Raw genomic sequence first — 26,338 nt, 5'->3', positions numbered from 1 at the left:
TCCAGCTGTTATTTTTCATCAGTATCAGTTTGTATTGAAAACAAGCATTCGGTAATATACAGCATTTTTTATTAAATGTATACGTCTTACAAAATAAATATTCTCTGTTCATTTCCAGTTTACACTAAATCACATAACTGAGCAGAAAATCATATAAAAATGGGAAAAGAGCATGCACTACTGCAACTATAAAAACATTTCAAACTGCGGCTTTCCTTCAGGTTTATGGAGTATCAGATCTCATATATTACAGCTTTAAAAACGTTCAGCAGTCTAGAAAGAACAGATCTTCAGTTATTAATCTGCACCAAAAACAGTCATTTGTACAGTACTGTAATACATCCTCACTCTGCACATCTCACATATTAAAAGCATGAACCAAATATATTGCTAGAATGATAATAAAGCTAATAATAAATGCTTTGGCTTACAGACGACATCATCCAAGTTTCTTGCATGTGCTTTGGACAAACAGTTTTTTTTAAATCAGTAAAACGGTTTCCAGCAGTCTGGATGTGATCTTAATCTTCAGGAGTTACACTTGATTCTGTTGAGATCAGGCTCAGATATTTTCAGTAACAGGTCTAAGAAAAAAAGGAAATGTTTAAAAGCATCTGTACATGGATACACTGGGATCTTCACGCTTCGGAGGAAAGTGACGGTGCTTGAGAGAATGAAGTCAGAAACCTTCATCTTCAGTCCGTCTTGGGCGCTTTGTTCTTCTTGTTGAGGATCTTCATCAGGTTCTTGGACATGAAGTATGGTTTCTGTGGACTGCCGTCATTACGCTCCAGATCCTCCACTGAACGACAAAACACACAGTGAAACACACACACACACACACACACACACACACAGTATGTTATGTTATATATGTGTGATACTCACAGAAACACAGGAAGAGTGTGTCCACACCCATGTTATACACACTGAAGAAGCCGTGAGCGATCATGTACGCACCGAACACCACCGTCTGTCACACACACACACACACTTTATAAAACTAAACATTTGCCACTGTCTGATTCCACTGTACATCTCATTCCAAAATGTTTGCAACTGTACAGCTAATTTCTGAATTAAAGTACATGAACACACTTAAACAACAAAATACAGAGAACAGAAGTGACAGGAATTTAAGAGGAAAATGTATGATACTATATATATAGAGAGAGAGAGAGATTTGAACTTGAAAACACCCATTTCACCTCAAAACCAAATAAAATAATTAAATTATTGAAAATTATATTTTCCAAAAATATTTACTGTAATGTAAATAAAAATTACTTTTACACAAAATGTTTGTATTTTATTAAGTCTATGTTTTTCATCGAGATTTAGATTATCATATTTCATATCTATCATATATCATATTTAGATTTTAACCTAAAAATAAAAAATATATATTTTTCATATTTTACAATTGCATTTAAAAATTTACTGTAATGCAAAGATATTAATAAATAAAAATGTATGCAAGATATAATGTTCCTTTATTAGGTCTAGTTTACCTCCAGATGTTTTAGTATTAAGGATGCTCAAAGAGAGAGTATGAGAGACATATTTAGATTTTGCACTTCATAAAAATAATAACCTCAAAAACCAACCAACCAAACAAACAAATAAAATAAGAAAATATTTTTTTCCATAAATTTTGCATGAAAATTTTATTTATATATTTGCATTACAGTAAATTATTTAAATGCTATTTTTATTTTTTATTATGATTATAGTAAGATCACTGTGTAGTAGAAAAGCTTGATTTTTGTTGATATTATAAGAAATACAACAACAGAAGTAATAGTCATAGTTACAATTCTTTATATCTTTAAAAGGACAAGTATGCAAAATATAATTTCTTATTTCTTTTTGATTTTTGGGGTGAAATAGTTGACAGGTTTGGTGAAATTCAGTTGTTCAGTCTGTAACTGCAATGCTGAACACAAGATCACTGTATGTGACATATAGTAAAATACATGTAAGAAAAGACCAATCAGAATTGAGTATTTAAAGATGACGACATCATAATGTCAGTGAGGTTGTGATCAAATGTGAGTCAGTGATGTGATGTGTGAATGTGAGTCTCACTATGATGGGCATCCAGTAGTAGTTGAGCGCCGCAGTTTCAAACGTGGTTCCTGGAGTCTGAATCCTGCCGGAGAAGAAGAAGAAGGCCAGCACACCTGAAAACAGAGCAGACGTCATCAGCTTCAGCTCACACATGAAGCTCCAGAGATCCCACGAGAGTCTGAACATCAGCATCTCTCACCGACTCCACCGACCACCAGCAGCTTCCCGAAGAACAGCAGCAGATCGGTCACTTTATCCAGCACCACCACCCTGACCACAACAACAACAACAACACCGTCAGCTCTTCACAAACAACACATCTCCTCCTCATGAGGAACCAGAACTTCACAGCTTTATAACACTGTTCCTGTAACCACATGTGACTTGATGATGCACACGATAAAAAAATAAAATTTTCATCTTTTGCCCAAAACTATGAAAGGTTGTTAACTTATATAAAGTCGCAATTACCTTTCATCTTTTATTCGGTAATGGGGGAAAAACTCATGCAACTTTGCATGAAACCAAAATCTTTGCTATTTTATAACTAATTACTAAATAAAAGTACATGAACTCATTTACATAATATAAGATAAGAAAAAATTTAGGTACATTTTAAATGAACACCCATTTCACCTCCATATCAAATTAAAATAAATACACAAAAAATAATTGTAAAAAATGTTTTGCTGTAAATTTAGCATGATTTTGATTGAACCTACCTCTTAATAGAAAAATAAATACATTTAGAAATAATACATAAAAATAGATTTCGCATAAAAAATTTACATTTATATTTCATTAACTATATTTTGTAAAGTTGTGAATCTGAGTTTGTAACTTGCAATTATAAAATTTACATTTGTGAGAAAAAGTCTGAAATTTGAAAAGGTTTATTCCATGGTAGAAAAAAAAAAAAAAAACAAGCAAAGCAAAGAACAGCAAAACTGTGACGTGAAAACTCAATGCAACACTGAAAGCAGCAATCACAGGCTTGTAACTTGCAATAACCACATTCTGAGGAAGAAAGTAATATTTCATTTTAGTGGTTTGGTTTCTGTGCTTCATGCACTTTCTGATGCTTCAGTCATTAACAGCAGAATGATTGCAGACTGTGTTCTCACCGGACGATGTTCCTCATGAGCAGAGAGAAGGCATTCTTAGCAGACACACAGAAGTTCTTCCCGTATATAGCGATCTACAAACCAGAGAAACACTCATGTTTATTCACTCTCTTCTCGGCTGATGATTGTATGTGTGTGTGAGAGAGGGTTTGTGTACCATGATGTAAGCGTTCCTGTTGATGAACTTGATGAATTTCTCCAGACACCAGAAACAGCATTTGAGGCAGCACATGATGAAGCGCGTGCACGGGTTCTGAGCCTCTGCACACACACACATACACACACAGTTCATCACTCAACACCTGTTTTCAGTGAAACATCTGATCAGTGTACATGATATATCAACTCATGACTGATGGTAGATATTGCTGTTTACAACAACAAAGTCAAAGTCAATCTAGATTCTAGACAAACATTTTGACATCTTACAGTGTTTGAAAACACTTTAAAGCAGGGTTATAATCATGAACTAAATCTAAAACTATTAAAAAGAATTTTGCTAATTGAAATAAACCGAAAAAAAAAAAACGTAATAGATAAAAAAAAAACTGTTCCCTTAGTAATCAACTGAAATACATTTATAAGGTGAAGCACTGAAATGTAAAAAAAATTTTTTTTTTACCTTTTTAAATTAATTAATTAAATCTGAAATATAAAATAAATCTAAACCTGATAATATATATATAAAAAACTAATACAAATGATGAAAACACAAAATTAAAAAAAAAATTGTAAATATTCAAAGTATTAATAAAAACTATAATATTATATAAATAGTACTAAATAAACACTGGTGTGGAGTCAGAATAAAATGAATCAAATATCGGTGTTTGCAGTGATGTTTGATTTCAGACATCTGCACTAAACCCAAACATTACAAATCCACATTTAACAAAAAAAAAAAAAAAAAAAAACACACAGCAAAAACAAGTTTTATTTTAATCTGTTTTCCAGTATGAATACCTAAACATTCATAAATAAGACACTTAAAAAAACAAAAGAAAATCAAATATAACATGAAATTTAGTAATTTTGCTTCTCAAGTAAATACTAAAAATGACTTTTTTACAGTGCTGACACACTAAATATAATATAAAAAAATACTTTCATTTTTTAAGATGACAGAAGGATCTCCTCTGACCTTTGAACTTGTGGTCCAGATACTCCAGAATGATCCGGACCATCTGCACCAGCGTGAGAATCAGAGCGCCGAACGCCAGAGAGCCCACGTGATACCTGACACAAATCAAGAAATCATAGATTCACATATTCAGAAACACAGCTGGACTCATGAGCGCCATCTAGAGTCTGAAACAACACCGACATGAAGGGATTTCTCCAAACACACGCTCTTACAGTGCACTTCAGATAAATAATGTACTGTACATCTTTATTTCTGTATCATTATATAGGAGTAAATCAGATTGTGAAAGTCATTTGATCTGAAGAGCCTCCAGTCTTGTGGTTAGCACTGAACCACAGTTTATTTTCCACCAGTAACCCATATTCCTTCTCTGATCTGTGTGGCCTGCTGTGTTTGGTGTGTCTTACCGCAGCGCTCTCATGAAGGACTGGATCAGAGGGAATGTTGGGATATCTGCCGGTTTGGTGAAGGCCCAGTAATAAGATCCGAACGCTCCGGCGAGTGTGCAGTGTCCCAGAGCGATGACGAAGTTCACGCACCACAGGAACGCAAACACATTATAGATCTGCAGGTTGAAGAGGTTCCTCTGTAACAAGCCCTCTGAGTTATAGTTGATGAAGACGCAGCTCGCAGACGGACACGTGGGATACTGCGTACTGTTGAACGTCTGTGGAGAGAGACAGACGCACAGATCTCAGTTATTCACAACATTACATGGAGACTCAGGGCTTCTGCTGAGAAGAGCTGCAGAGAAGATCTCAGTGTCTAAACCAGACCATGGATCACAAGTCATGCTATATCTCAAGAGAAGAAAACAACATGCTTTTAAAGCATATTTTCATTTCTTGTTCATTAATTAATTTTTTTTTGCATTGAAATGTAAAAAGAACAATTTAAGTGTGAATTTGATAAACTATTTGAAAATGTCCCCGCAATTTAATTTTTTTTTTTTTTTTTAAAGATGTTTAAAAAAATTAAATAAATCAATACAATAAAGCATGGTCTAATACAACAATTAAGTATGATTGTTAATCTGTTTTACATGAGTCATTGTATTTATTTATTTACATTTTATTTAATACAACTAATCCAAAGTTGTTGTTTTTTTATTATTGCTTTTATTCAGCAAGGGTGCATTCAGTGTATCCAAAGTGACAGTAAAAACATTTATAAAGTTTTGTCCATGTCAAAGAAATTGTGTTCTTTTGAGCTTTCTATTCATTATTTTTGAATAAAATAAATGCAGCCTTCGTGAGCAGAGGAAATTCTTTTTAAAAACATACATTCAAATAACATATACATACATATTACATATTATACATATATATATATATATATATATATATATATATATATTAATGCTGTCAAATGATTAAACATGATTAATCACATCCAAAATAAAAATGTTTTGTATACGCATGTATGTACTGTATATATTTATTATGTATATATGTATATATTTGTATCATGTATAAATATATTTGATATACAAATATAAAATGTTTCTTAAATATATACATGCATGTGTGTATATTTATATATACAAAAATATACACAGTACACACACACACACACACATATTATGTAAACAAAAACTTTTATTTTGGATGCGATTAATCACGATTAATCATTTGACCACACTAATATATTTATTTATTTAGTTAGTTAGTTAGTTAGTGTGTGAGACCTCCGGGTCGCAGGTCTGGTTGGCTCGTATGACGCTGCAGTCTCCCTGTGATGTGTTCATGGCCACCACCTTGTAGACCGGAGCTCCAGATGTGGCCAGATATCTGAACACACACTCGGTTAAAGACTCACAACACATGAAACATGACAACACACTCAATACACTCATACACTATGAGAAAAACACTACATACAATACACAAACATTACTACAAAAATAAAAACTCAGAACGATTCAGTATCTCGGGGGTAGAATAATAAGACTGCGGATCTGGAGAAAAACACAGTTTGGTGATGCATTCATCTGAAGCAGATCTATTTGTTTCGCTTCAGTTTGGTGATGTTCAGTAGATCAGCTTGGCTGTTTACAGCTACATTTACTGATTTGTCAGATGCTTCAGTCTAGATCAGTTTACACTCGTGTGTGAAGGATACAGCGCTGTGATTCCCCAGTACGACACACACACCAACAGCAGCACAAACGTGATGACGGGATAGAACAGTGTTGACATCATGTGACCCAGCGCCCTGGAAACACACACACACACACACACACACACACACGTTTACTCACTACTCAAGTCAAACTCCTCCAGACTGAAAACTGTACTTCTTTGAATCAGTTCAAACATTAATATGATGATATGTTTTAGTATTCATGATTGATGATGAGAATATTTCACATGTGTGTGCAATGCGTGAGCACTGATTGTCTGTGTGTTTCTGAGCAAGTTTTGGGTTATAACTACTGTGAGATGTTTAAGAGAGAGAGACAGTAAAACCCCAAGTGTGTGTGTGTGTGTGTGTGTGTGTATTTACTTGCTGGTCTCCTGAATAAGAGCGATGGCGATGAGAATACGAGTCCTCAGGAAGATCAGCGCCAGCAGAAGAACAGCCTCGACGATACACAGAATAATCACTGTAACAGACAGAAAGATCGTCACTAGACTGAATGAGTGACGTTTCCTGAGAAATTCAATTCAATTCAATTACTACATATTAGCTATCAATTATGTGCTTTAAATTTGGGTGATCATTCCAATTAAACAGATAATGCATAAAGCATATAATACATTTATTTCCCAAATGTATTCAGATGCTATTTAAAAAGAGAATATAAGGGAAAGTATACTTAAGGAAATAACATGTAAAAATAATAATAATTAATAGATGTATATCTGTAAAAGTTGTGAAATTGTTAAAAACTTTAATAGGGATTTAAAACTAAGATTATTGTTTTCAGGGATTTTTTCTTTTTTTTTGAGTTTTTTTAAATATATAATTTGTATTTGAAATTAGTGAAAATATTATTATGGTTTTCGTTTCGGTTTTAAAGTACAAAAACTAATTTAATTAACTGCTTTGTTTTTATATCTTTCTGTGGAAATGACACTTATTATGAAATTATTATTATGGCATTAACAAATAATAGGCCTTCAATAAATAAATAAATAAAAAGGATTTAATCTATCCCTTTTTCACTTAATTGATAACATTCTGTATAATTAATATATAATGGTGTATGAGGGAGCAAAAGTAAAGAAAAAAATTAATTATTATAACATTTATTTTACTTATATTACATTACAGTTTTATTTTATTAGTTAATATTATTGCGTTTAATCTATTTGTACAGTTTTTTATTATGATTTATTTCTTCCTTTCGCATTGTAAACTGGTCAGAAGTTGAAAAACAGCAGGTTTTTGTTGTGCACTTACTGTATGCACGTTAACCTGAACTGACTTTATAAGGTTCTAGTGTTCCACTGAAACACAAAAGCGCAGTGACTCACAGAAGGCCAGCCAGGTGTCCCGCACCTGCAGATAGACCTGCACGTTATTGGTGAGACCCACGTTACTGAAGGACAGGTTCGAGCTCGCCAGAGACATGTACTCATTATAACAGTACCAGATCCCTGACAGAAGACAAGAACGAGAAAAACATCACCATCAGATAACAACAGACTCAAAACAACACGATTTATAAAGAAGACATCAAAAACATGATCGGCACAGAGACAACGAGAACATTCATTATTCATTAATCATCAGTCAAATCATGTGCATCTATGTGTGTCCAGCATCTAGTACATTATTAAAGCACGTGATGTTTCAGTGAGATTCAGAAAACACCTTAGATGCACACTGATACCCACGGCACAACTCTGATGAACATGTCAGATATGAGATCTATCACTTGAGGATGACATACCTGAGTAAGACACAGTGTAACAACAACTTAAGATAAGTGTTTAATAGACCCAAAGGTGACCGTACCGAAGGCGCCGACCACCAGAACGCCGATGATGAGAACCCAGACGAGAACCGGAGCCGTGAAACGCAGCAGAAGCAGGAAGAGAACGCTGACCACCATCGCAATCACCAGACCACTGACACACACAGAGACAAACATCACACAAGACTCACAGAACCTTGGGTCAAGAGTAGAAAATCTCCCGCTTATAAATGCCAGGATGTGCATGCAATTTCTAATATTTTAATAGTTCAAATCAATTAATTGTTTATTTCTGAATGAATTATACATCTTTTTTTTTTTTTTTACAATTTTTATAACATAAGTTTATAAATCATTATGAAGTAGCGTTATTAATTTTATTATTATTACATTTATTATTAAATATTATCCTTTATTATTAAATATTATTTAATAACATCTATCTGTCTGTATCTAATTGTGTTTTTAAATAAATATGATTGATCAAAAAATATATATAAACATCAATCAATATATTAATCAATCATATATTTTAATCACATATATGTATGTATATATATATATATATATATATATATATATATATATATATATATATATATATATATATATATATATATATGTGTGTATGTATGTATGTATGTATGTATGTATGTATATATATATATATATATATATATATATATATATATATATATATATAACACACACACAATAAATATATTATATCAAGTACAATATTTAAGAATAAATGTAATCATGAATTAATAAAGTTATTTTATAAACTGTATCTTAAAAAAAATCTATAGAAATAGAAATGTAAGAAAACAGTTGATCTTTTTTCAACATTTAAATGGTGAAATTTAATAGAAATGTAGTATTTGAAATCAATGTTTCAAATGTCATGCATAAGAGCTGGCCTCACGCTACGATCCACTGCCATGACTTGGCGAAGTCCTCGAAGATCCTCAGACCGACGTCTTTGATGTTGAAGCTGTTTGTGATGTCGCTGTGAACACAGAAACACGGTCAGGATCATCACATGTGCTCCGGCACACACAGACCCAGCGTCCCGGGGGGAGGGCTGCTCTCTCCCTTTGTAAAGCTGTACAAACTTTACAAAGCATTTGTCGAAGCTCACAAATGAAGCTCTGGATGAAGCCACAGACGCACGAGAAGCTTTAAAACGACTACAGCTACACATCCTTCACCTACAGTCAGACACACACACACACACACACAGAAGTCTACTGCTACACACATCTGTCACTCACTTTGTGGCCCCTCCAGCACTGACAACAAGAGAGACAAGTGTCAGTATCACACACACACACACACACACACACACACATGCAGAAGTCATTACTAGACTTTAAGAAACAATGTGTCCTCGGGAATATGCTAAATTTGACAAAACCTCCTCAGAACAACATATAAAAGAATCAAACTATATATTCTTCAGTATAAAACTGCAAAGGTTTTCTAGTGAGGTCAGTGTGTGGGATTGAGTCAGTTCATCACTTTTAATAATTAGCTGTATAGAAAAACAATACAAATCGACAGCATGTACTTGTTTAGATTTAATATAATACATATTTTATACAATCGTTCAGACATTTTGATAAATTGAAACAGAATAATGCAAAACAGATTATGTCAAAGATTAAATAAGATATCTTTCACTCAATTTCATTTGTAATCAAACAAAAATTACTTATTTTTAAGAAAAAAAACCCGAAACAAAACAAACCCAGGCATTATAATTTAATCAGTTTTGGAAACATAATTCACATTTCACATCTATTTTAATGAAATATATATGAAGTAATTTTTTATGAAGTTTTGCACAAGATTTGGTCATCTTTATGTGCTTTAGTGATTTTTATTAATCTTGTTTAGCTTTCATATATATTTCATATATTTAGTTTTAGTTCAGCTTAATCTTGTTTCAGTTTGAATCTCATCACAGCCAATGCATCTTGAGTTTTGTTGTTTGAAGTATTTTTAATTGTTCAAATTTGATCTTTTTTTAAATTAAAGCTAATTAATTTTAATCGTTTTAGTATTAGTTAACAATAACAACGCTGCTGTTAATCAGCCAAACAATTAGTAAACTTATGTTCAACAGCGTTATTTAACTATTATTTATATACTATTATAATGTTTATCAATTAATTGGATTGTGTTTTTTTATTTTATACGTATACATTTTATTTTAGCTTTTTTCAGAGTTTTAGTTAATAACATCACGGCTGGTAATCATCGGATAATTTCAAAATGAACATATATTAATGAATCAGTCGACTACTAGTGTGTAAATCAGGATATTTTAGTCCATAAGAGGTACTAATGTTTCCTTGTGTGTGTGTGTGTGTGTGTGTTTACCCTGTGGCATTCGTGATCGCTGCCAGTGTCTCATTTACACTCAATCCAGGAAGACTGAAGTTTTTGGGAATGTTACTGGAATTATAGGCATTTCCTCCCAAACTGGGCAAACACCGTCCCAACACTAAACACACAGACAGAGGGGTGAAGTTATTATTAGGATGGGTTATTGCTTATAATGACTGTTTCTTTATCTTCTGTCACTCACCGGAGGTTGTCGGCATGTAGAATAAAGGACACAACCGTTTATCCACGATGTCCCTTACCGACTGAGAGAGAGGGAACAACCAATTTTTTTTCATTTTTCTTTGTTAGATAACATACTACTAAGGCACAGATCATTGAAATACAAACAATCAGTCATCATATGTGACCCTGGACCACAAAACCAGTCTTAAATGCCAATTTTTTGACGCTGAGATGTATACAACATCTGAAAGCTGAATAAATAATCTTTCCATTGATGTATGATCGGTTAGGATCAGACAATATTTGGTTGAGATACAACTATATGAAAATCTGGAATCTGAGGGTGCAAACAAATCTAAATATTGAGAAAATCACCTTTAATTTTCTCAAAATTAAATCTTAACTAGGCATATTACTAGTCAAAAATTTATTTTTTATATATTTATGGTAGGACATTTACAAATTATTTTCATGGAACATGATCTTTACTTAATATCTTAATGATGTTTGGCAAAAAAGAAAAATGGATAATTTTGACCCATACAATGTATTTTTGTCTATTGCTACAAATATCCCCCCAGAGACTTGAGACTAATTTTGTGCTCCAGGGTCACATATAATCTGCAGCAGGGAAGAGGACGACTGACAATAAATGACAGTTGAACAAAAGAAAGAAAGTCACACAGGTCACAAATAACAATCCTGTCATCATTTACACACACATACTCACATATTTAGTGTCCTTCAGCTGGAAGGATGGGACACAATACTCCTGATTGAAAAAATCAGCCGGTTTTGCCCCTGAGAAGTAGGCGCTAGGAGGCAAAATCCAGAACTGTGACGGACACGTTTTCACACACACCTACAACACACAAACAATGAATATCACACACCTACAACACACAAACAATAAATATCACACACAAACAATAAATATCAAACACATTCAGCACAAACATCACGATTCATGAAATAGTAAAGTACCAACTTTAATCAGATTTGTATCCTTAAATCCCTTAGGGGAAATAAAACAGGCAAAAACGAGCCAATATCTGTCATATGATAAGAATTTAGAGCTATAAATTGAAAGTGGAAAAAATTACTAGTTTTTTTTTATATATATATATATATATATATATATATATATATATACACAAATTCAAAACATGATTGATCAGTATTTCGTATCATTCAGTTGCTTTATTTTATTTTTGTTTCATTCTATACATTTATTTTTATTATATATGATTGAATAAAGTTTAAGTAGTTATATTGTGTATTTTTATTAGCTTTTTAAAAATAAATATATAGAAAGAACTACCTACAAATTACTATATATGAGTGCTGTCAAATGATTAATTGTGATTAATCGCATCCAAAATAAAAGTTGTATGTATGTGTGCGGTGTATATTTATTATGTACATTTAAATACACACACATATGCATATATATTTCAGAAAAATATGTTATGTTTATATATTAAACATAATTATTTATAATATAATTCATATGAATATAAATATAGACATGGAAATGCATGTAAATATTATATATATAATAGCAACAAAAATCTTTTAAATGGTTTTAGTTGTATGCATAGTTCAGTGGTTTTAGTAGACAAAAATGTTGTAATCCACATTTTCTACAAAAGACAGCAACTATAATCTGAAGCACATTACTATATTTGTACTTCTCTGGGGTCAAACTCTTGTTAGCATTGTAAACAGAGCTGCTATGAGACATGCGGCACCTGTGTGGTGGGACACTGGAGACCCTGCAGAGCGGCAGCCATGATGTTAGTCGCTGTGGCACATTTGAGGATGTCAAAGTACAGGATGCTGGGTCTGTCCCTGAGAGACAGAAGGACACGAGCATCAAACGACTGCAAACACACGGATGACTGACTTCTCTATAACACTGACGGCGGATCTCACTTGTTCTGTCCGATTCCGCAGAACATTCCCGTGGAGTTTCTGGGATACAACACATGTCGAGGATCTCCGTACAGCCAGGCTGCAGGAACCAAAACCATTTCACATGAAACACACACATCAGCTATGTTATGGTACTTATTATTATATATATATATATATCATACTTATAATAGAACATGAGAAATTGATTTAGTTTCATAATCAGTGCTGAATAATGACACTATTGTCTTCTGTAGAGCTTGCATTATAGCTGGAATTGAATTATATATAATAGGAACTCTGCAATATTTACACTATTTTCCTGTTTATTGATGTGAATGTGTTTTGAAACTATCTGTGTTCTATAAAATGCTACAGAAATAAATGTGACCTGACTCGAGGCTGTGTAATACTGTCTTTTACTGTGTTTACAAGGGTTTTTAGACACTTTGCTTCGTGCGGTCCATAACAACACACCTGAAGCATGCTTTATTTTCACTGTAATGTCTTAGAAACTGTAACTGTGGACTCTAATTAGTTCAATGGAAGTCCTTAGACTCTAATTAGTGTTTCGTTTGCCCTTCATTATCATCTCAGAGAGAGTTTAATGAGATCTACCACAATCACAGATGTCTGAATACTGAGGTTTAAGATGATAAACTATAAACTAAAATAGTCAATTAATGAAGTACACATTATCAAAGCAAAGCATTTTAATATAATGCAACATTTATATAATAAAATAAAATATAAACAACATAACAATATAATATTTGTGCACCTGTCTTGTTTATATTTTATCTTGTGCAAAATTCAAAACTGTAAATAAGATACTGTAAATTCTAAATATAATGTGTAACTGTCTTTTGTTTATATTTTATCATGTGAAATTCAGAACTTTATTTTGTCTCCCTTTCATTTAATGAGTGTGAATTGAATTTGCATTGGCCCCGACACACAGGAAGTTGAACTGCAATTCCAAGAAAACAAACGCTGGTAAAGCATTCTGGGAAAATAAGGGTGTTCCAAGAACAAAAAGAAAGGACTTGTGTTCTCGCGGAGACCGGTCTTGCTAAGCTTCCTTGGAAGAACGAACTCGGAAGAACGCGAGAACACAGAACACACCCTTATGAGTGTTGAGATGTGCTGCGCTCTTGCTTAACTGATCACATGATCACAGCATAATCACAGAATAATCACAGAACAATCACAGAACAATCACAGAACAATCACAACATAATCAAAGCATAAGCAGCGGCCAATGAACCAGAAATATAACATAACATTTCAAACAAATGTCATAATTTATGCAAACATTTCAAACTATTATTGATAATATTTACATACTGAATAATTGTATATCGTTTTATTTTACAGCATTATACAGTACGTTTAAACTATGACTAATGTTAAGATTTGCAATTTAAAAATTTGAATTAAATTCCTAAATTCTGAATGGAATGTTTATGGCTTTGAAAGATCAATTAAGTTTAAATTACTTTCTAAAGTCTTCTTTTGTGGTTTTTGTCAGTGTATGGCCGTTATAATTAGTTTTATATCAAAACATATTTGGACTTCAGATAAACAGCTAAATAAACTTGTGTCTGTGTGTATTTCTACTTTCAGCAGAAACAATCACATTGTGTTACCCATAACCCCTTGCCCTCTCCAGTATTTGCATACTGCATGTTAAGGGAGGCAGACAGAGTTCAATTTCCACACAGTTTTCAGTTCAGAGTAGGCTAAACACACACACACAGAGTTCACAGTATGTGTGCATCTGAGCGCTGAACATCGATGAGTCACAGACAGAGAAATGAACAAGATCTTACCCAGAACTCCTACCACCATGTAACCGCCGATGACCAGCATGAACAGAACACAACATATGATGTCCGTACAGCTCCTACAGACACACAAGACACAAGCACACACCTTACAGAACGAGACCGTATTTCACCACAGATTCAAAAGAAATACATTTTTATTCATGAAGCACTGAAGGAATAGTTCACCCAAAAAAATGTATTTGCTGAAAATGTACTATGTAAAAAGTACCATTCAAGATGTAGATGAGATTGGGAGAAATTTACTCTGCAGTGAATGGGTGCCGTCAGAATGAGAGTCCAAACAGCTGATAAAAACATATCCACAAGTAATCCACTCCAGACCATCCGTGCATACAGTATTTCTCTCCTGATTCAGACTACACAACATTTTCACTAGAGGAAGCAAGTTTAAGGATAGAAGACTTCTATTTTAGCTGGATTTGTTTCTTACAAACACACATTTCACTTCAAAAGATGTTAAATGATGGACTGGAGTATTGTGGATTACTTGTGGATTATTGTGATGTTTTTATCAGCTGTTTGGACTCTCTTTCTGACGGCACCCATTCACTGCAGAGGATCCAATGGTGAACTAATGATGGATGGCCTGATAATGGGGGGGGGGGGGGTAAACTTATAAAAACTAATGAGAACTATTATAAATATACAGAATAATCTGAAAACTCAGAGATAAAACACCAGCGTGTATTACTGTAGTGCTGTCGTGTAACTTTTATCTAGTTTGCAGTCCCCAGGCCCAGACTAATGTCACAATGCAAAATTAAATTTGCATTTTAAAACCAATTCTTTTAATTTTGTGGAGATGCATTCGTGAGACTGACACATACACACCTGTTGTGAATTGGGCCGGTGAACGTGGAGTCATATTTAGCTGGTTCACCTGAAAAACAGGAAGAGTTTAGATCAGTGGTCAGCGTGTGTCATTTAATACATGAATATATTATATATTACATTTCATACTAAAATCATTCTGTAAGCTGCTTTTCAAAGATGACGAAAAGATCTCAACAGTATGAGTCAAATAAAATACAGTTTTTACTCGTTCAAATGTAAGTGACTGAATAAGGAAAGTGTTTATTTTATATTTGATCATTTTGCACTTTATTTTAAATGGTCCTGCGGTGTCCAAATTAATTTGTACAGACTACATAAACTATTTAGTCAGTTAAGTCCCACTGATGCTTTTCTAGCCTTTAAACAGGAGAGGAAACAGAGACAGATGATTTGAATATCATTTGAATTCAAAGATAGAGGCACGCGGCAGACACAAAGTGGGTCAGTAATCATGAGTGTTTCTGAGCACTTCCTCTAATGAAGCTGCTGATCAGGACAGGTGCTTCAGGATCTTCCTGAATGGGATCATTTATTGAGCAAGACTGATCGTTTGTGTTCACGCCCACATGCACACCTCTGATTAATTATGAGAAATGCTTTTTGTCTCAGCTCAACTCAAGTCTGGAGTAAAACCAACAAATGAATGAAGAAGAAAGTCAAGAATGAATGTCAGTGTCCTTTTAAATTCTGGTTCTTTAAGTATGATTTTGACATGATTTTTTATTATTTAAATGATTGAACAGTAACATGGAACATACTGAGTGCCAAAATCCCTCTTATTTATTTATTTTTCCTCCTGTAACTCAAGAAGTGTTATATATGTCTCAATGTGATTTTAGATTCTGGTTCTCAAGAAATGTTTCTTTTGACAATCGTCATTTTAAAGGCTCTGATGCAGTGCCATTTAGACGTAGTGGCTGTATGAAAACTGAAAGCAGTTAAATCAATCGAACTAATGAAAAAAAAAAATCGCAAAAATTATCGCAATGACTTATTTGTATTAATCTATCTGCAATGGCTTCTCCAATGTAAGCCTGTGGAAAACTGTATGCGAGTTTAATATTTGGATCATGTTCACGCATCTAAAGAGAAAACATGTTCAAGTTGTTGCCATGATCGGGAAAGGCAACATCTGATCTGTCTGAGGATCTGTAGACTCTGATCCTAAACGTTCATCTTTCTTGTAATCAGATGAGGCTGGGCGATATGGAGCAAAAAATATATCTCGATACATTTTGCTATATCTCGATATACGATATATATCTCGATATCTTTACAGGAAAAATAACCCCCAAAAAACTACTGCAAAAACAAATATGGCAAATATTACATGTTAAGGGGCCTATGAAACATTTTATTTTTTTTCTTCACCATATGTTTTATTGTTACCCAATTCTGTGTTTTAGCATGTGCCATTATTTAAATGCATAAAAACAACTTAATTAGTTAAAAATCATTCTTAAAATAGCCTTATGTGAAATGTTTTTTTCCCTTCAGAAATTCTGTGTATTTACATTTTTCTGATTATCAAATGAAGGCATAAAACATTCATTTAATTTATCTTTTAATTATTTAAAATTAAGCAAACTTTATTTTTTGGTAAACAAAGGGGATTTACTATTAAAAATAAAACATGGGAGAAATGTTGTGTGATTATTCCTTATAAAATTATGTTCGTTTCATTTTAATAGTAGTAGTATTGGGCTATCTGTACAATAGTAATAGATTTCTGTCAAATACTTTTATTTTGACGGGTTTACCTTTACAGTTCTGTGTATGTGATATGAGCTAGTCTTACTCAAATCAAACGGTCAGATGCTCATGAAGTGACTCTCAGTGCAGTTCTGGAGATGTTCCTCATGTGTTCACGTCTTTATTTAGAGAGAGGAAAGACAACGAAATCAGCGCGAGCGTTATGCGAGCTTCCGTGTTTAATGAATGAAGACGCGCTTCTGCTCCATTCGTTGGCACAGACACGCAGAACATGCAGGATTCATATTTAAATAGACTTTTCCGGGTTAATATTTGCAGATATTAGTCCATTTCGCGATTTGATGTAAGTGCATGACCGACTTTTGATTAATTCATTTAAAATTTGACCAATTCCGTGACATTCCGCGTTAAACTGTAAATTAAATTTTTTATGACTGGATTCCGCGATTCCGTCCGCGTTTCATTGGGCCCTACAGTAGACATCTGCCTGCCGTTCGCCCTACGCCTTAAAACTGAAGTATCTCCATATAATTTTTTTTTTTGACTAGTTCTCTACACGCGAGGTGAGAGGGGACAAAAGCAAGGAGGCGGGGGGCGAGCGAGCGGGGGCGAGCACAGCACAGGGAAGGCAAACAAGCAAAGTGGCGGAATCAGAATATAAACAATATATCGATATATACGATATGTCAAAATCCATATCGTGTTTAAAAAATATCTCGATATATTTTAAATATCGAGATATCGCCCACCCCTACTCTGTAGGTGTGTAAAAAATTAACCTGCTTTCTAAACTTAAGGTCCACAGGTACGAATGATGCTGTAAATGAATATGAATGGAGGAAGTCACAACAAAAAAAGCAGGAAACTTTTTCTTTAAAGCTGTGTGTGACTCATGAGCCCACAGACTTGGGTACAACAACAACAGGAAATAAAGCAGAAAAATCAACCACAAACACCTCTTCATATATTAATAAACCACAACAACTCGCAATAGAAAGTCAAATATTAATAAACTGATTTGTTCTAAGAGTGTTTCACGCTTTCTCAACTCTAATAATATATACACTGCCATACAAATGTTTGGGGTTGATGTAATAATAAAAAAAAAAGCTCACCAAAGCGGTTTTTATTTGATAAAAATACAGTGATATTGTGACACAGTGTTAGAATTTAAAATAACTGGTTTCTATTTAAATATAAAATATAAACTATTCCTGTGATGTAAAGCAGTATTTTCAGCATCATTACTCTGGCCTTCAGCGTCACATGATATAAATCTTTTTTTTTCTTACATTATAAATGTCTTTACTGTCACTTTTGATTAATTGAATGCAACTTTATCAAAAAAATCTTACTGACCCCAAACTTTTGAATGGTACATAAACCTTGTGCAATGCAGCTATCATATCAGACCAACCTGTTCCTCAACCTCTTTATGTGCAGTTCAGCATCGTGTTACACTCAGCACACACACAAATGGTTATTTGCCCTCAGGACACAGAACATGTTCTCTGTCAGAGACGTTTACAGCATCTCGTAAAGGAAAGGCTAAGGATTTTATATGTGGTTTTACGGGGAGTTCATTGTGTGAAGCATTACAGAGGTTTACAGGAAACCACACACACACACCCTGACCAGATATCACACACACATGCTTACGAGAGTTTCCAGAATAGACAGCAATGAAAACGATATTCCAAAAGTATAAAAAGTAAAACTATACTGTAGAATTCAAAAGTAAATAACATAAAACCTCAGCTAATCTGCAAAAAACTGACAGCTATGTCACTGAAAGCTGAACCTCATCATGTTTGAGTTATAGTTTGATGATGAACGTGCCTCGAGATGTGAGCGAAACCTGACAACCCCCCTTTGGAGGTGTTATAAACGTCAAAATGATTCAGAAATGAAGTCATGCTCTGTTCAGTTTTCTTTTAGGGTGTGGGTTATTCTGTCAATATTAGAATTAACAAAGGTGCGATTAAACAAAAGTTGCAGTAGACCTTTTTTCCATATTGCAACATACATCCATTTCAAATGGGTTAAGAAAAAAGTATGCAACCTTGCAGTTGATTGTAAGAAAGGGACGGGGTTTAAATCAACAAAATGGTTGGATAAATCCTGAGAGACGTCTGCAAAAGATTTAGTTATGGAATTAATAAAAAAAAAAATGAATGCATTTTAAAATGGAACCTATTAATAGATTCATCATTCAGAATAAGATCAATAACATGCATTTGGATAACAAATGAATTAGTGAAATTTCATTACACACCAACTTAATATAAAACAACAGAATTTGGAGGAAACCCGACAAAACCTTCAGTTTTGGACATTTGGAGTGTAATTTTAAAATTGTTCATGCACCTGTTCATTTTGAGATTTTGCTTCATGTTACTTTTTATAATGTCTTGTTTCAGACTAGTGGAAAGAAAACAGGAAATAAACACTTTAAAGTCTTTATTTTATTGCACTTTATATATTTGCATCAGTAGATTTTTCTAACTTTTTTTTTTTTTCTTTTTTGGTAGACTTGTTGTATTTACTGATTTATGTAGTAATGAAAAGAGACATCCAAATTAAACAAACAAACAAAACAAACTGGTTGTATTGATTCAATCCAGTATTCAAATTTCTGTTCTGGAATTGTATGCAAATATGTGCACATTTACTTAGATATTACATTATTTTGACATTTAAACAAACATTTTTACATGCATAATTTAAACATGCATATTCAAAACTTGCTGTACAAACAATGTTTGCAATTCTTAATCTGATCAATCAACTTTGGAAGTATGGTGAAAACTTCTGGATATTTTTTTTTTTGGTTAGTTATTTATATATTTATTTAGGTTATCAGCATTAATACAATAAGGTTTCCTTTATGTAAGGGCTAATGAGTGGGCAAGTTTATAATAATTAAAACTAGCTTTATATACAGTATAAACAATACGAGTGTTGTGATGTCCTCATTAACAGGTGTGTGTAAAACTGAGTCACATATATTTCAGGAAACAATTTCAAATTGTTTCCACATTGCAACAAAACCAGCTATTTAATGCTAAAATGACATCAGCTATTCTAGAACAGGTAGAACATGCATGCGTTTATGAATATTTGATTCTTCATAGTTTAAATGCTGACCAACAGACTTGTTTACCAAGTAACTAAACCTCCAGAGAAAAGGTGTGTGCGGGGTGAGCAGGAAGAAGAAAACCAATGATCGACTCATACAAAACCACAGATCTTGAGAGATTGCAGAATAAACTAAAAAAAGACATGATCTTAAAGACACGTATCTTTCCTGTTGGTTAAAGGTACACTGGAAGAAGGCCACTGAGACATTTGATTGTTGAAATAATGCTGAGAAGTCATGCAAGAATGAAGATTTCTTTATCCATTATGGCATTGTAAAGCATGTATATGGCCTCTTTAAATATCATGGCATCATAAAGATTGATCTCAGGATGAGCTGTGAGTTCACAACAGCATCTCAGGCAGTGAAATGTCTCTCAGACTGTCGGACTGAAGGACACTGAACGATCAGTTTTGGCAGCTTCGGAGCGTTCAGCTCTGTTTAATATAAGGGCCGGATCAGGTTCACAAGCTCAACCTTTGCAAAACAAGTTATTGTTTGCCAGAGCCATTGTGAATACACACGCGTTTACTTAACTACCTAACTAAAGGATATAGCATTCAAATTATTTTTGTTGTTGTTTTTTTTAATTACCCAGACTTAATTCATCTAACTTTCATAGTTATTCATGATTACTTAATAAAAGTTAATAAATATATGTTATTTTTTTAAATGTTTTATATATATATAATTTATAAAATGTAATACATTTATAAAAGGCTACAGTAGGCTTAATATATTTAGAATTCTATTTTAAAAAAAATCCATATATATAAAAAACACACACACATACATACATAGATAGATACATACACACACACACACACACATATACATATATACACACACATATACATATATATATACACACACATATACATACATATATATATATATATATATATATATATATATATATATATATATATATGTGTATGTATATGTGTGTGTGTATATATATATATATATATATATATATATATATATATATATATATATATATATATATATATATGTATGTATGTATATATAAACACATGTGTATATGTATGCATATGTGTGTGTGTGTATATGTATACATATGCATATATACATAATCAAAATATGAATCATGTCTAGATTATGTATTGTAACACTGAATGATGTATATGAACGTCTAAATAATATGATAGAGAGTTGATAGAAGTTGGCAAGGTCGTGCAATATCAGGAAATGGAGCAATTGTGAATTACTTGCCTGTAAATTAAAAAAAGCGATGAAAGGTAATATTTCCCAAGTGAATACTGTATATTTTGTTAGTTCTCCTTCGCTCTAAAATGTTCTATATACATATATATATATATATATATATATATGTGTGTATATATATGTATATATGTGAGTGTATATATGTGAGTGTGTATATATATATATGTTATATATGTATGTATATATGTATGTGTATATATATGTATGTATATATATGTATATATGTGAGTGTATATATATATATATATATATATATATATATATATATATATATATATATATATATATATGTATATGTATATATGTGAGTGTATATATATGTATATATGAATATGTATATATGTGAGTGTGTATGTGTGTATATATATACATATATATAGGTATTTATATATGTATATATATATATATATGTATATGTATATATGTGAGTGTATATATATATGTATATATGAATATGTATATATGTGAGTGTATATATATATATATATATATATATATATATATATATATATATATATATATATATATATATATATATATATATATATGTGAGTGTATATATATATATATATATATATATATATATACATTATATTCATATATACATTATATTCATATATATATATATATATATATATATATATATATATATATATATATATAGAACATTTTAGAGCGAAGGAGAACTAACAAAATATACAGTATTCACTAGGGAAATATTACCTTTCATCGCTTTTTTTAATTTACAGGCAAGTAATTCACAATTGCTCCATTTCCTGATATTGCACGACCTTGCCAACTTCTATCAACTCTCTATCATATTATTTAGACGTTCATATACATCATTCAGTGTTACAATACATAATCCAGACATGATTCATATTTTGATTATTGTAACGCTGAAGTAAGTCTGAATAGATGATGCATTATAGCGGATCCTCCTGAGAAAAGCTCTCACTGTATTCAGACACAGTCTTACCATACTCGGGGTTGTTTTGCTCTTCCTCCTGTTTCTCTTTCTTACGGGCCATCTTTCACTTCACGATCAATAATAACCGCGTGAATTGATCTCGAGTTGTTTCACTGCTCTGCTGCGCTCATCTGAATCGATCAGGTCCGCTATCAGCTCGCGCTGATCTTACTTTGAGTGCTGTTGTATTGTCTGTAAATCTTTAGTGGAGTAACTAAGCGCCGTGATGACGTCACGTGGCACCTGCCGCTGCGAGCGCCACAAGCTCACCTGACGCACTATACACCCGCGGACACGCGCGCGTGCTCTTCTGGTGGAAGATTACCAGCCTGAGAAACTTGTTACTTTGGCTTTGTCCACATACACACACTTGCGTGCTTTCTTTGCACTTGATCACTTATATGACGTATTTCCTGTATTTTCCTTCTCTCTCTCTGTATCTTTTCCTGCTTATAACCCAATTATTATCTTTGCATGTTGTAGAAAGTATTCTTAAGGGTGTCTCTATTGCAAAATTATTATCAGTCAGTTTTAATTTATTTTTTACCAAATTCCAATTGCAGTTCATGTTATTAATAAGTTTTCTAGTGCCTATGGTCTCCATCTAATTATTAATAAGTGTGAACTAGTGGCTGTTTAAGACTGATTTAACAGATATTTGTAATATTCCTGTAAACGATAGTGTTGCATGCTGAATCATTATTGTTAAAGACCATCTGAAAAGATGTTCTCTCAATTTTAACCGCATTATTTGCTGGAGAAAAGTGGGGTTGATACCACAGAAAATTCATCTTAGAAATCTTTTTTTTTTTTTTTTGTATAAGAATATGAAGAAACTGCCTTGAACTTGTTTTGGCACTGTACATGCTCAGTAACACTACGGTGTAAGGTCCACAAATTTATTAGTGAAAATATTCTGAGTTTAAGACGTTCTTCCCTTCTATGGGAGAATATACACTTTGGTTTTACAGACTATTATGACCAAGAGGAACAGAACTTTTACTTAATTTACTTTTGACTTAATTTCACATTCATTAGTGTAAATTTACCAATAAAAAAACTAATTTTATGGTTTTGTTGAATGAAATATGTATATATATTGACAGTATCAGAAACTCTGTGAATAAGAAAGCTGTAAGAACTCTGAAAGTTTGTGAACTTAAAAATATATTTGATTTTATATATATATATATATATATATATATATATATATATATATATATATATATATATATATATATATATGAGGTGACATTCAGCTATTCAAACTCATAGTCAAACTCTCGAACCACTAGGCCACGAATTCCCTTCTATGCACCTGTATGTATGCATCATTTTTTGTGTTGAAATTTTATACATTTCTCCGCATCAACGGTTTTGTTTGTTGTAATTTGTCATATCTTTTTCTTATATTTTATTGTTGTTTTCTTGATAACATATTGTATGTTATTGTTCCTTGAATAAAAAATAAATAAAAAACTTTACCATTTTTAAGACCTGAGACAGTCTTGCGGACTTACTTCCTGTCTCGCGCATGGTGTGTGTATTTGGACAAGGGGTTTGTCTTATAGGAAGGAGTATTTTTAGGTTTTCATTTCGTGCAACTCAAACCATAACTATTTCAACAATGTTTTAAATAAAACACGGATGTTTGTGATATATTTCTTATAAAGCGACACATAAACAAATAGATTTTATTTTACGTTTTATTTCAGATAAATTATGATCTTTTCATCTTTCTATTCAAAGAATCCTAAAAAAACAAACGTACTCAGCGGTTTTAAATATTGATGATGATGCTGATAAATGTTTCTTGAGCAGCAAATAAGCATATTTCCAGTAGTACTACTAACCCATAAGTAATTAACCCTTTAATGGAGTTAAAAATATTTAATACATTTAGCACAGGGGTGGAGCTAGGATTGTGTTCTAACATGGGAAAGCTGGGTAGATTAACTTCTCGTCATCCATTATTGGCCTCCTAACAAGGATGCAGTGATGTGAAATATGATCGGGAGTCTGCGCAGGATGTTTATTTTGAAATTTTGCTGGTGGTAAACACAAGCATTAACTAGGGACACCAAATGCATTCCTGAAGGGCCGGTGTCCAAGTCACGTCTCGCACAAATCCTGTACAATTCAACCAATCCGATGACGACTTTGACACTCCTGAAGTGTTTCCACTTTTGTGTCCCATATGCATCAGACGTTTAGGCAATGGCCCATGGGTGTGACATCTGAGGCTGAGACTAGGTGACCCCTGCTCTATAGTCAATGGTTAACATTTTGGGGAAAAAAATATTTCCTAAAAACATCCTTAGAGTTGGGATCTGTGATACCTTCAGTCATAAATAAGATGCCTTTTAACAAATGTTTAGCGTTTATTTAAAAACTTTAATGTTCGGATAGATAACACATCAAATGTTATAAAAATACCTAGACACTACATAAATAATTTTAAATATTTCTGACTTTTTTTTATCAGTACTAAAAGAGACTTCATTATACTTACACTTCAAAAAGATCCAAATCATAAAAAATACTCGCAAACCATTAATAACTGTTGCCAAAGCAATCTACTTACGTTATCTCCGTGTTCCTCAATCAGCCAGGTAAGACAATTACAAGAATCTGAGTTTGAATTCAAAACTGAGTTTGAATAACAATCACGGGCACACGCTCTATCAAAGAAACACGCGCTCAGCTCACGATCCGCGTGTCAGCGACTCACTTCCGGCTTCAATTAGTAGTGGTCCGCCTGCATTCTTGTCAATGGGCTGTAGTAGCCAATGTTGTCATGCAAATTAAACTTTGTTGAACATGACAATAAACATCAGTATTTTTAGACGATACTTTACCTTGTGTGTAATCTTCAATTTAACATGAAACATCAAGTAAGCAGCATGATGTTTCCTGTCAGATTTAGCTACCAAACAGTGGGTAGTAGTCTAAAATGCTGCTTGTCAAATTATGCTTTATTAACATCTACACCTACCACAACCCTAAATCTACCCTGACAGTAATTATGTGTTATTCGTGGTTGAAGCTAGAATGGATACAGCTACAGGAAACCAACAATACATACTTTTTTCTACCTTTTAGATTGTGTTTTATTAAAGTCTACACCTATCCTAAACCTAAACCTATCCTTACAGTGTTGTCCGTGTCCGGCAGTGTTACTGCTGGATAAATACTCTGAATATATATATATATATATATATATATATATATATATAAAATGCTTTAATTTTTACTTTATCTTAAAATGATTTTCTTATTCTATTAATTCACAATCCATAATAAACATTATGATTGCACTCATTTGTTTTCCTGCATTAGGACCATCATTTAGGATGTTTCTTAATGCAAATTCTTTAAAGGATTGTAGTTCTTCAAGTTATCCTTTCTCTTTCATATGAAGTACATTTCATCCAAATAGTCCTCTATAATATATAATGTTTGATTAAGATTTGAATATCCTGTTCGTAGCCTATATGTGTGAAGAGATTGTTCGCTTCTATTTAAAAGTGACAGGCCTACTTCTCTTCCTGCTCCTTTGTGATAAAGCGGTCCTCTTCAATTAGGGCCCAGTCTGCCATTTCAGTTTCTAATCTTTGGATTTCACCATTAACACATAAAAAAAAAAAAAACAGAGTTTAAAGTGCTGTAAAATGCTTAATCGCTTCCAAAATAAGTTTTGTTGTGTGTGTGTGTGTGTACTGTATATATATATATATATACACATAGACACACATACAGTGAATATTTAAAAATATTTACATGTCTACATTAATATTCATTTAATTTATGTTATACATATAGTTAATATAGAAACA

General features: G+C 32.7%; 1 protein-coding gene across 2 annotated transcripts; it reads right to left on the bottom strand.

The window, feature by feature from the left end:
* Positions 1-52: 52 nt before the first annotated feature.
* On the bottom strand, positions 53-25,242 carry LOC127979041 (choline transporter-like protein 4). Of its 2 annotated transcripts, none has more exons than XM_052584153.1 (22): positions 25,087-25,242; positions 15,430-15,478; positions 14,581-14,654; positions 12,770-12,848; positions 12,586-12,685; positions 11,565-11,696; positions 10,854-10,914; positions 10,646-10,769; positions 9,186-9,269; positions 8,302-8,414; positions 7,818-7,940; positions 6,844-6,943; positions 6,460-6,552; positions 6,026-6,128; positions 4,746-5,005; positions 4,336-4,430; positions 3,352-3,455; positions 3,195-3,268; positions 2,270-2,340; positions 2,089-2,183; positions 889-973; positions 53-802 (listed from the first exon to the last, which is right to left on the bottom strand). In XM_052584153.1, the coding sequence occupies exons 3-22, from the start codon at positions 14,618-14,620 to the stop codon at positions 696-698; spliced, it is 2,043 nt and encodes a 680-aa protein (XP_052440113.1). In that variant the 5' UTR covers positions 14,621-14,654; positions 15,430-15,478; positions 25,087-25,242; the 3' UTR covers positions 53-695. The 2 variants fall into 2 exon arrangements, with proteins under 2 accessions (XP_052440113.1, XP_052440112.1); XM_052584152.1 differs by lacking the exon at positions 25,087-25,242 and adding an exon at positions 22,512-22,717.
* Between the last annotated feature and the right edge of the window lie 1,096 nt (positions 25,243-26,338).

This window comes from Carassius gibelio, chromosome B19 (assembly GCF_023724105.1).
Source record: "Carassius gibelio isolate Cgi1373 ecotype wild population from Czech Republic chromosome B19, carGib1.2-hapl.c, whole genome shotgun sequence".
Taxonomy (NCBI): domain Eukaryota; kingdom Metazoa; phylum Chordata; class Actinopteri; order Cypriniformes; family Cyprinidae; genus Carassius; species Carassius gibelio.
The sequence above is the reverse complement of the archived record's forward strand: the minus strand, read 5'-3'. Positions and strand labels throughout refer to the sequence as shown.

Coding starts and splice junctions, on each gene's coding strand:
- LOC127979041 (XM_052584152.1), bottom strand. CDS start 22,563: ATGGCCCGTAAGAAAGAGAAACAGGAGGAAGAGCAAAACAACCCCGAG. Junction 8,415..9,185: donor TCATGGCAGTGGATCGTAGC/GTGAGGCCAGCT, acceptor TGTGTGTGTCAG/TGGTCTGGTGATTGCGATGG. Junction 6,553..6,843: donor CTTATTCAGGAGACCAGCAA/GTAAATACACAC, acceptor GTGTGTTTCCAG/GGCGCTGGGTCACATGATGT.